Genomic DNA, 12,261 nt, shown 5'->3' on the forward strand with positions numbered 1-12,261 from the left:
GCCTCTCCCATTGGCAGAGCCCGCTTGTCAATCCGAAGAGAGCCCGCCACCCCCTCCACCTTCCCGGAAAGCCGCCCTCCCATTGGAGGAGACTGAGGGGTGGGGGCGAGCGGGGAGCGCCCGTTCAGCCGCTTTCGGTCAATCGCGAAAGCCCAACTGGAGGAGGGCGGGAGGCAAGAGGAGGAAAGGGGCCGACTGGAGGGGAGGGGAGGGGGGGTAACATCTGGCCGGCGCCGCCGCGTGCGTGGTGCGTCCTCCCGCCCCCTCCCCTCCCCCCGATCCTCCCCCTCCCTCCCGCCCCCCCCAGTCGCAGCCCCCCCCCCCCCAGCCCGCGGCTCAGCGCTCGCTCCCTCGCTCGCTCCCTCGCTGTGTCTGGCAGGCTGCGGCCGCCGCTGGGCTGCTGCCATGGGGAGCCGTTGAGCGTGGGGCCCTCTGAGCTCCTCCGCGCTCCTCCGGCTGCCAGCGGGGGTGGGTGGCAGGGAGGGAGGGGCGGGGGGAGCGGGCGACGGAGCCGGGGTTGGGGGGTGGGGGGCCCGGAGGGAGGGGGGCAAGAGGAGGAGGAAGCCCACCAAGTCCGGCAGCGGCGGCGGCCGGGAGGAGGCGGAGGACGCGGCGGCGGCGGCAGCGGCGGGGACGCGGTGACTTAGGGCCGCTCCGTGTGAGTCGCGGCTCCGGCTCTTGACCTGCCGCCCCCCCCCGCCCCGTCCCGGAGCTCTGGCGGTCGGGGGCGGCCGTGCCATCCCGGGCCGGCGGGCGGAGGGCGGGCCGGGCCGGGCGCCCCCACGAGTGGAGTTAGTTTGTGTGGTTGGAGCTATTGGGGCGGCGGGGGGCGGTGCAGCTGCGGGAGGCCGGGCGCGGGGACGGGGCCGCTGCAGCTGCCGGCGCGGGCGGGGTGCGGGCGACCGGCTCCGCGTCGTCCCCCCCCCCCCGGCCGGTGCAGCTGCGGCGCGGGGCGGGCTCCCGGCCGGTGCAGCTGCGGTGGCGCCTCCCGGGTGCGGAGGGCGGCGGGCTGGGGGAGGGGGCTTGGGAGCCGCCGCAGCTGCAGTGGCGCCCGGGACGGACTCGGCTCGGGGACCGGTGCAGCTGCAGTGGCGCCCGGGGGGAGGGGCTGGGAAGGAACACCCCCCCTTCGCGCCCCGGGGGGCGGCGGCTGGTGCAGTTGCCCGGAGGCCCTGGGGGCTCGGTGCCGAGGCGTCGAGGAAGCGGTAGCAACCACCCTCCTCCCTCTGGCTTCTTCTTACGACTTTTCTTTTGTTGTTCCCGTGACCCGGGTCTGTTTTCTCGTTTGTTGTTGAAGGTGTTTCACTGCCGCACCGGCTCTACGCCCTCCACCTCTGTCCCTGTGGTTTCACCTTCCTCTTTCCCCGGTGCGTTTTATGCAAGAACCACGTAGACATTTGCATTTCTTTTCCCCTCCCCACTCGGCACCCCCACCCCCACCTCTTTGAGAAACAAAAACCCAACCTCACAAAACGTCTATGGACCCGCGGTGCGGAGACGTAAAGGGGTTGATTTGTGGAATCGGAGTTGCTGGCCCATTGCGGTGCTTGGGACTCATTAAACTGCCATTCCCCACCGCCGCCCCCTCTGCACTGGGTAAATGGGGTGATTAATGTCTGATATATTGGAATGGGGCGAGGGCATTTGTGGAGAATAGGCTGGGTAGTTGAGAAGGAATTTATCTATAAAGAGTGCCGCCTGATAACAGGCATTCAGAATGATACCATTCACCGCGAAGTTAGAGAAAGTTAGGTTTGTGACTTTGGGAGAACGAGTCGGACAGGCAGCCTTGTTGGTTTTGATTACTCTGTAACTCTTTGCTCCGATTTTCTAATGAGAACGGAGTGATTATCTCCCGGACTGGGACACAGTCTCTCCTCAGGCCCTGGCTCCTTTCCTCTCACCTTTCCCAGATGTCCGCAGCCCTGGGCAGGGCTCTGGTCAGTCCTGCCGGGCTTGCGTTGCCATTTCATCAGCCACTCGAAAAGGCTCACGAAGTCTAGAGAAAGTTTTCCAAACTTATACTAGATCTGGCTTTGTACACTCGTCACCACCCCCTCCCAGAAAAAAAAAAAGGTTTTGTTGTGGTCATCAACATTACAGAGTGACCAAAACCAACCAAGCGAACGTTATGGGACACTGATCAAGGGGGAGAGGAGGTTTGCCTTTTTCTGAGCAGATAGTTCAGTTAACAGGGGCAGCATTCATTTTAAGTTACCCTAGCAGGTTGGAGCACTTTATTAATTTGTCCCATTGAACTGAAGCACTTTCCAGGATTTCAGAAAGTACAGTTTCAGCTTGTTGATACTGAGACTTGAAATTTGCATTAACTGGGCAGTCTGAGAAAATGTCTTGAGAAGGTAGTTTGTAGATAAGCAGTTCCGTTAGCGTGAACTAAGGTAGTGAGCCAGGTAGAAGTGGTCATTTGGAATAACTCTTGCAGTGTTTCGGAGACATGCATGCACCCATTATCAGCAGAGGGGGAGGGGCTGGAGGTTGAAAATATGGGGCTAGAGATGTCAAGTGGTTTAAAAATATTCGTAAACTGCCTTTAGAACTAAAGGTGGGCATTGACTACAAATGAGTGGATTTCCTGAACAGCATGGAGGTTTGTGCATGTCCGTGTGTAAGGCGGTCCACCAACTTAACACAGAAGTGTTGCCGTTACATAAATAGAGTAGAACTCCATATGCAGGTCCCCCCCCCCCAATTTCTTCTGTTAGAAAGTTTGAGGAAAAAAGGGAGACTTTGAAGTATTTTGTTTATACTAACAGAAGAGAAAAGTTCTCCTAAGAAAAAGCTGGTGGCAGGAGTGTAGAGGAGTAGCATATGGCATTAAAAGGAGCACAGCTGGAGGTAGCATTTCCATCTGAACATGATGTCAGAGCAGCTGACAGCCTGCCATCCCTCAGCCTTTTATTCTAACACACAGACAGGGAGTTAGTGTGTGCGGATCTGTGGTGGAGAAGGTATCTCATTCCTCTCTAACATCATCTCCACTTTGCATCTGTCTCTCTTAGTCTGCTTTTTTTCCACCGATGTAACAGACCTGGAGCCAGCAAGACTCAGAGGAAAGGACTTAATCAGGTTTATGTGTCCTAAAGGTAGGAGTAGCAATAGATTAGACTGAGCATATTTCTGTTTGGGTGTTTTGTTTAATTTTTTTAAATCACATTCCTTTTCCTAACCCAGTTGAGGAATATTATATGAAATTGAGTCTTAAATGAACATCTTATTGGAGTTGAAAGGCTTGGGCTTGTTTAATTTTAATTTTGATCCCTTTTACTTGAGTAAGTAACTTTAATACACAGAAATATTTCAAGTTTTGAAATGTTAAGAAAGAGCTTTGAAATACTGCTTTTTATTTTTTAGAGCACTTGAGATTAAATGCCTTTTCCCTGCCCACTGCTATTTAGATTCCTTTTGCTTTGGGGGAGAGAACTAGTAAACGATCTAGAATAAAGCATTCAAACTTAATATGAGAAGATTATTCTAGTTAAGAAGCTAGATTGTTGTGTAATTCCACTGTGAAACTTTATTCTTTAAAGCATTCAGCAGCACTACTGAAACATACAGCTGTAGTGCTTTTGAAACTGGAGGGTTTTTGTTTTGTTTTTTAAGAAGAAGAAGAAAAAAAAAACTTCTGTGCCCAGGAGAATAGTTTGACTGGCTTCCTCATTTCTCTTTCAAATATATATTTAAGAGATCTTTTATTTCAGCATAACAATAATTATTTGCAGGAGTTTTTTGTGTTAGCGACGAATTTAGAACTTGTAGATTTGAGCTGCCTGAATTGGCCAGACAGCTGTAATCGCACTCCGCTATTCTTAATCTCTTTATCTGGGCAGCAGCTGCCATATGGCCACAGTCAGCTGGATCAGATGTTTATAAGCTTCCTTCTTGGTCTCTCTCTGTCCTCTCAGCCTCCTAATTTGATCACAGCTACCTTGTGAGCTGCCCTCCAATCTTTATTTTTAGCCCTTGCAAGGATTAGGATTGATGTTAGCTGTGGGGCACTTAAAGTGATTGTATTGTAAGTCTTAGTTTATTCTAGCCGGGGCATCTTGCAGAATAATTTGGGGTTAAAATGAAAGTTTCAGCCTGTCTTGGGTAAAGTGGAGAAGAGGAAAGGAAGTAATTCATGAATATTAAAGGGTACATATCCATTCGCAAAACACACTTTTTCAGGTGCACGGTGTGGCATTTTGCGTCTGGTCACAGGAAAAGGAAGTTGAGTTTTCTTTATTTGTAAGGAGTTTGCCCATTGCAGTTGGATTTTGACTCTTTGTGCATCTTTGCCTTGCCTTTCCCATTGACTCCCCTCCCTTGCCAGAAACCAGGGCAACAATGCAGATTTGAAAGAAAGAAGCTAGTGGGGAAGCAAAATATATCAAGTTATAATGAAACAAAGTATTTTCTGTTGGCTAAGGTAAAGCAGATTCCAAAAGAAAAAAAAACAACAAAAGAAACCCAACCTCGTTTCTTTTTCTAGAAAGGCTGGTGTTTGGATGTTGGCGGTAGTTTTGAACCTGTAATGCTTTGGGGTTTCATTTGCAAGTGGCACGTCTGTATTTAAAAGTTTGAATTAATTTTAATATGGAATTGATTTTGCTTTGCAACAGATCAAAGTTTAGATAGGAATTTTCAGTCAGATAATGCCCTTCTGGTTCCTGAGATTCTAGAAGTACAGATTCTACAAAGCAGTATAACCATTTTTCCCTCCATCAAAAAAAAGAAAGAAAGAAACCCTCTGGATTTGTACATAGTAAGGATGATCTTTTCCATCTGTTGTAGTTCTTTCTGATCTCGTGCATGTGTGCCGTACCTGCAAATCTTACGGCAGTAACATCTGTTTTTATACATAGGACTTTTGTTGTTGTGACACTCTTGACTTTAAAAGTAAGTTGTTTGCTAATTCTTGACTAATTATGTGATTTCATTTTTTTTCTTGATTTAGCCAAATGCTTGTGTAGGTTTAAATTGTGCTTTCTAAGTGCAGTCAAGAATCAAAAGTTTTGGAACAGAAAGGGTGACTGAGTAAGTTTTCTTAATCATCCAGCATGTGTTTAGGACTTTTCTTTGTTCCTTCTGTGAGTTGTTCCTTTTGAATCAGTAGCTACGTTGTAGATTTGGTAGGACATAATTTGATGAGTAGAATTAATTACATTTCCTCTGAAGGTGATCTAAATGCTTACTCTTGGTGAGAGGCTGGAGATAAACTAAGGTTTCTAAAACTCGACTCAAGTTCAATGACTAGAGCCCCATCAGAGAGCGATTTCCTGGGGTGAGGAAGTTTGGAAGGCCCACGTTTTCCTTCTCACATTTAGGTTGTGCGAGTGATTTAGAAGTCCTTAGGTCACGAGCCTGATTGAAATTCAGGGCTGTGTACCACAGCGGCCGGAGCTTAATTCTCTCTTGATGTGGGGCTGGAGTATTTCAGAGTTGTTCTTGAACAAGTCCTGATGAGAAGTCTCTCTCTCCCCCTAGGTTATGAAGACAGCATGGAGTTTCCAGACCACAGCAGGCATTTGCTGCAGTGTCTGCGTGAGCAGCGGCATCAGGGCTTCCTTTGTGACTGCACGGTGCTGGTGGGAGATGCCCAGTTCCGCGCGCACCGCGCTGTACTGGCTTCATGCAGCATGTATTTCCACCTCTTTTACAAGGACCAGCTGGACAAAAGAGACATTGTTCATCTGAACAGCGACATTGTTACAGCCCCAGCTTTCGCTCTCCTGCTTGAATTCATGTATGAAGGGAAACTCCAGTTCAAAGACTTGCCCATTGAAGACGTGCTAGCAGCTGCCAGTTATCTCCACATGTATGACATTGTCAAAGTCTGCAAAAAGAAGCTGAAAGAGAAAGCCACCACGGAGGCAGACAGCACAAAAAAGGAAGAAGATGCCTCAAGTTGTTCGGACAAAGTCGAGAGTCTCTCGGATGGCAGCAGCCACATGGCAGGCGATTTGCCCAGTGATGAAGATGAAGGCGAAGATGAAAAATTAAACCTCCTGCCCAGCAAAAGGGACTTGGCGGCTGAGCCTGGGAACATGTGGATGCGATTGCCCTCAGACTCAGCAGGCATCCCCCAGGCTGGCGGAGAGGCTGAGCCACACGCCACAGCAGCTGGAAAAACAGTAGCCAGCCCCTGCAGCTCAACAGAGTCTTTGTCCCAGAGGTCTGTCACCTCCGTGAGGGATTCAGCAGATGTTGACTGTGTGCTGGACCTGTCTGTCAAGTCCAGCCTGTCAGGAGTTGAAAATCTGAACAGCTCTTATTTCTCTTCACAGGACGTGCTGAGAAGCAACCTGGTGCAGGTGAAGGTGGAGAAAGAGGCTTCCTGTGATGAGAGTGATGTTGGCACTAATGACTATGACATGGAACATAGCACTGGGAAAGAAAGTGTGAGCACTAATACCAGGGTACAGTATGAGCCGGCTCATCTGGCTCCAATGAGGGAGGACTCGGTCTTGAGGGAGCTAGATCGGGAGGACAAAGCAAGCGATGATGAAATGATGACCCCCGAGAGCGAGCGAGTCCAGGTGGAAGGAAACATGGACAGCAGTTTGCTTCCTTATGTCTCAAACATACTCAGCCCCGCTGGCCAGATCTTCATGTGCCCTCTTTGCAACAAAGTCTTCCCTAGCCCCCACATCCTGCAGATCCACCTCAGCACGCACTTCCGCGAGCAGGATGGCATCCGCAGCAAGCCTGCGGCCGATGTCAATGTCCCAACGTGCTCCCTGTGTGGAAAGACTTTCTCCTGCATGTATACCCTGAAGCGCCACGAGAGGACTCACTCGGGGGAGAAGCCCTACACTTGCAACCAGTGTGGCAAGAGCTTCCAGTACTCCCACAACCTGAGTCGCCACGCCGTGGTGCACACCCGCGAGAAGCCCCACGCCTGTAAGTGGTGTGAGCGCAGGTTCACACAGTCCGGAGACCTGTACAGACACATTCGGAAGTTCCACTGTGAGTTGGTGAACTCCTTGTCTGTTAAAAGTGAAGCACTGAGCTTACCTACTGTCAGAGACTGGACCTTAGAAGATAGCTCTCAAGAACTTTGGAAATAATTTTATATTATTAATATAAATAATATATATACATATATATAAATAGATCTCTATATAGTTGTGGTACGGTCTAAAAGCAGTCTTGTTTCCTTGAACTAAAAAGTTGGGATATTAACTTGTTTTTGCACTTTAGTATAGCATGAGAATCTCACTAATTTAGCATTCTGATAAAGAAACTTTAGCGCAAGTCAGAAAATAGAGAGGTGTTTTTCTTTTGTGGGGGTAGGGGCAGTCGGCCAAGAAGAACCATTTAAACAAATTGTCATATCACAAAATGCTTTTATACTGTTTAATTTTGTTGACACTGTATTGTCTTTTGAGCTCCACCCCCCCCCCACACACACTTTTTTTTTTTTGAAAGTAGAAGTTCCCTCTAGTTTTATTAGCCTCTTTATATGTCTCAGATTGCATGAATCTTTCTGGCTGTTGGAAACCTGAATGCTTTTAGACCCAAATGGAAATTTTCTGAAATGCTGAATTATCTATTTTTAAACAAGCAGTTGACTTAAAACTTTCTGTGGCAACTTCTGGTTTTCTGACAGTTCCCAATGAGAGAAATTCTGAAAGTACACTGGGATCACCGGGACACTGTCTTTGTGAAGGTTTGCTTGAGATGAAAAAGGATATTGCAGCTTCAGCAGTGTTGAACTGTGTGTTTAAAAATGTGAATTACTGTTATTGTATACTGTAATTGATTACATGGGCTGGGGGGGTGGGTGTCAAAGAACTTGACAAGGTTGTGTTGATGCTCTTAGTTGAGTCTTGAAAAGTAAATATTAACGCTACAGAAATGCATGAGTTTCAATATATTTTTGTCTTTGTTTGCATTGTATAACTTTAATGAGTGAGTTTAAAATTATTTAATTTCCTTAGATAAATAGCACCATTTGGAAACTGGTGTTATGAAGAACATAAATGCACTGTTTTTTATTTTATTTTATATAATTTAAAGTGACTTTCCCACTGTCTTTTTAAGTTGAAACTGTTAAGCTGAATAAAAACTTAAGCTGCAAATGGATAACTTCGCTACATAACAAGGAAAATATAAATGTTTACAAACGGCTTAAAGATTTGCATGTGCAGTGTGCATTTATAACCAACTCCTAATTGCACAAAACCCACGCCAGCTCAAAGTTTAGGTGTACACATTTACCCAGTTGAGCATTTTTGGAATAACTACTGCCCAAATTGACAATAGGTCATTCTTTTTGTTGTTGCTCCCCTTTTCTTTTTCTCCCCTCCCGCCTACCCCTCCCTGCCCCCCCCCCCCTCTTGAAAAGATTCTATGGACTGAAAAAGCCCCAGGCTGAATGGACTGGACTGCCTTGATTGACACGGGAAGGGTTAGAAGACTGTGTGTGTCACGGCAGCAGAAGCTGCGGCCCGCGTGTGGTGTAATGACCCAGCGCGCAGGGCAAGAGCATTTTGCACGGTGTTTGTTTCCCCGTCTTGCACTTACAAATAAGGTCTATGGGAGTAGCATGGAAAACGTTTGCTGTTTTTCCCTTTTTTTTAATTGCTTTTGTTTAAAATTTGATCGCCTTAACTACTGTAAACATAGCCTATTTTTGTGCTTAAGATACTGAATGGAAAACTCCATTGTGTTTTGCTGGACTGTTTTGGAAGTATTTGGTCAAACGTGTGTTGATTTGGCTGTAATGGCATTTAAAGCAAACAAACACAAAAAGCTGTGAAAATGGCCTTGGAGCATTATCTTTAGTTACTTGAAGAGTTTCTAGTTTTGTTTTTTTTTAAATACAGTTTATGTTAAGATAATTTTTATTAATTTAGAGAAAGACAATCAATGTCTGTGAGAAAACGGACTTTCTTTTGAATTTTTCTTTTGTGGTCATTGTGAGTGATTGCTTTTTCTTCTTCTTAGGTTCACATTCTTCCTTTGTTCTAAAAACTTAGACTGACATCTAGCTTTGACAATCATAGTATGTTTTATTTACCTGAGGGGGGAATAACTTATAATGCTGTTTAGTTTTGTACTATTGGTGTGTTGGTGAATTTTTAAACTGTGTGCTAACTGCAATAAATTATATGAACTGAGATTCTTGTGTGTGTGTTCTTTGAGTGTTCGGATCGCTCACAGACTCTTAAGTGTGTGTTGCATATAGCCTCTTTATTTTAGTTGTCGGTTCTATTCAGAGGTCTGCAATTATTAGAAAGTCTCAGATCACCAAAATGAAAATGTTGCCAACATTTTTTGCATCAAGCCATTTAAAAAGACACGAGGTGGCTTCAAAAGGTTGTGGAAAAAGTGGATCAAAAGATACTGGAATTTTTCCATAAACAATTTGAAGCGCCTTCCTACAAGATGCACATTTTAGAAATGTGACCCATTTTCTTGAATCAAGATCAAGAATGTTGAGGCAATTCCCTAGGAATTTATAAACCCATAAAATTTATAAGTGGCTGCACTGATTTTTCATAATCTGTACAACTCCTAGTCCATACACCTTAAATCCCTTCATATGTCAATTTATCCTAAATTGATTGGTCAAATCTATTCTGTGTTCTGGCTAAAGTGGAAACCAGATGTGTTAATTTGGAAGACTGTTTGGTTTATGACTAATTCTAAGCAATGGAATTAGCAGGCATTCAGATTGAGATTAGTTTTGTACATTTTTGCTCGAGAGAAGGCAAACGTTTTCAGGTTTTAATTCTGAAGTTTTAATTGAAAAACATTAAACAGGCAAAATCTGTGCCCCAGTTTTTGTTATTGTGGGATTTTTTTTTTTTAATTGAATTGAGCACTCTAGGGTTAGAAACTGCTTATTGACCAGGAGACCCACACTTGGTGAAGAGTTCTGTTGAACTGTCTCACGCGGTCCCAAGAGTGAGTAGGGACAGAAAAGGGTCAACCTTGGGAGAGTCTTTACATCCTGACAGCTAATTGTCCATAATTTCCAACTTCTAAAACATACCAATACACAGTTTTTTACATGATCAAAAATAGAGTCTGCATTCATAGTAAATGTTTTGTAGGGAGGTTAATACTTACGTAGAAGTAGAACAGAAGATCCGAGCTTGACGGTGCACCATGTGGACCTTGATGCGTTTGGATGGGAATCCGGTCAAGATTGTCTCTGAGCCCAACGTCTCTTTTATTTCTTATTTGTCAATGAGACAGCTTCTGTTACATGAAGCTCAGTTTGCTTTTAACCAGCTGAATATTGTTTCTCGTGTAAGAGGAATGTACATTTGACCTCCACAAAGTAGTTTCTCAAGCGATTACAAGCTTAGCAAAAATATTTTTAAAAAATAAGGTGGGAAAGGAGGCCTTTGTATATTGCATTTTTAGTTCCACGAGTAACTGGTCAAAATATTTCAAATCTTCCTGAATATGTTGAGGGTTCACCTAAAAATCTAGCATCTCAATTTTTAATGTAGAACATTAACAAATTTAACTGGTTATCATTACAAAAACAATATTTTGACATGTAATTTGGAAGAAATTATTTCTTTAAACATTCTTTGCAAAGCTTAGGATATTAATTACACAAATTGCCACATTTGATAAGTGGAATGAAGGAATTAGTTGTTTATTCACTACATTAAAATTAGCTCAATTTATCCTGTTGTCATGTTGGAAACCATTCAAACTGATCCCCCCTTTGACATCTGGCTGATACGTAAGTATATGTTAAATATGTGGTTTCATGTACTTTGGAAAACATCTGTTTCTTTTAGGTAATCAATTATGTTCTAAATCAATGTGGACCCAGCACTGTGTGCTAGATGGACCCTAGGGAATGCCCGAGAAGTATAAAACCTTAAGGATCCTGGTTTTGGATTTCCTTTCTGGTTAATTACGGGATCAGATTAATAGGTGGATCAAATCAAGTTTTTCTTCAACAGACTTGTCAGGAACATCAAAAAACAGGGTTTTGAACGGTTAGAAAAGAGTGATCATTATATGAAAGATACTTAATAGTTCGTATTAAAATGACCGAAATGTTCATTTACTAAGTAAAGCTGTCATGTTGAACTAATAGCTAAGATAACTTTTTTTTAACCCAAGAAGTATTACTATTAAACCATATCTTGAACGTTTTAGTGCTAAAAAAGCATACAAGATGTAATTTAAGAAGATGTAATAAACATAAACTCCCATTGCATCAGATATTTCTTTGAAAATATTTTGTCTTAAGTTTCCAAGATTTCTTGTACTAGTACATTGTATTCCTATAGAGCTTCAGACACTGTTTTGCAATACAACGATGTTAGAAACTATAGCAAATCTTTGGCTGAGAGGAAATTCATTTAATTTGTATCTACTTAAAATTTTGTTGAAATTGTAGGTTGAAATGTTTGAAACTCTTGATAAGGTGCAATGCATTGATACAGATGAATATATGGAATCCAGGACAGTAAAGCTTAGTCCTTGTCTTTACATTCTTTTGCCATTAACATGCTAGAGATAACTACCATCTTTAAAAATAAAGCAATAGCTTGAGAAAAAAAAAAGGTGCCGTAATAGCTTTTTAGGAGTTTCATTTTGGCAGTAGTCCAAGTTTATTACACTGACAGGATTTTGTCCCTCATTTAAAATTTTTACGTATAGAAACAGCAAAAAATGCTTATATGAAATCCTTCGTTTCAAAATGTAAAAACCATTGATCTTTTGATTTCACTTAACATTAGTTACATATAAGAAATTATTTTTGCTTTTAATTTCTCTCCAAAAGGCTAGTTAAACTCTCTGATCTTTGTAAATGTTCAGCAATATTAATTCATTTTCAGAGACAGTTTAGAAATAAAACAGCACTTTTGAAAATCCCTTTAAAATATCTTCAGAATGGACTTGCTAAATTTCTTGTGAAGCAATTTCATGGGAAGTATAGTTAAGACACCAAATTTAAAATGTAACAAGCAAAAGTGAGGTCATTGAAATGTTTTGTTAATCAGGGGTAGGCACTGATTAAAATGATTTGAGAAACAAAAACAACCCAAAATACTTTAGAGTGTATCTACTTACATTAAAATTGTGAAATCAATTATCCAGCTAAGTCAGACTCACAGAATAACTTTTCCCTAAAAGAATCAGGATTTTCTGAATTCTATTCTAACATTGATTAGTTTATTGTTGAGCCTGCTCTCTAAGTGTCGATGGCATGGTACTTTCCTTTGACTTAAGGGTAAAATGAGTTTGTTTTTTCTTGGAATTTTGGGTACCTAGCCT

At 43.5% G+C, this 12,261-nt stretch overlaps 1 protein-coding gene across 5 annotated transcripts; it reads left to right on the forward strand.

Annotated features, from left to right (window-relative positions):
* Window positions 1-392: 392 nt before the first annotated feature.
* Window positions 393-9,120, forward strand: ZBTB18 (zinc finger and BTB domain containing 18). Of its 5 annotated transcripts, XM_075531239.1 has the most exons (3): window positions 1,435-3,104; window positions 5,488-6,175; window positions 6,288-6,425. In XM_075531239.1, exons 1-3 carry the CDS (start codon window positions 3,092-3,094, stop codon window positions 6,295-6,297), a joined length of 711 nt encoding a protein of 236 aa, XP_075387354.1. In that variant the 5' UTR covers window positions 1,435-3,091; the 3' UTR covers window positions 6,298-6,425. The 5 variants fall into 5 exon arrangements, with proteins under 5 accessions (XP_075387346.1, XP_075387330.1, XP_075387339.1 ...); XM_075531231.1 differs by lacking the exon at window positions 1,435-3,104 and adding an exon at window positions 393-468 and having other exon boundaries at window positions 5,488-9,119; XM_075531215.1 differs by lacking the exon at window positions 1,435-3,104 and adding an exon at window positions 505-658 and having other exon boundaries at window positions 5,488-9,119.
* Window positions 9,121-12,261: the final 3,141 nt, after the last annotated feature.

This window comes from Tenrec ecaudatus, chromosome 1 (assembly GCF_050624435.1).
Source record: "Tenrec ecaudatus isolate mTenEca1 chromosome 1, mTenEca1.hap1, whole genome shotgun sequence".
NCBI classification, from domain to species: Eukaryota; Metazoa; Chordata; class Mammalia; order Afrosoricida; family Tenrecidae; genus Tenrec; species Tenrec ecaudatus.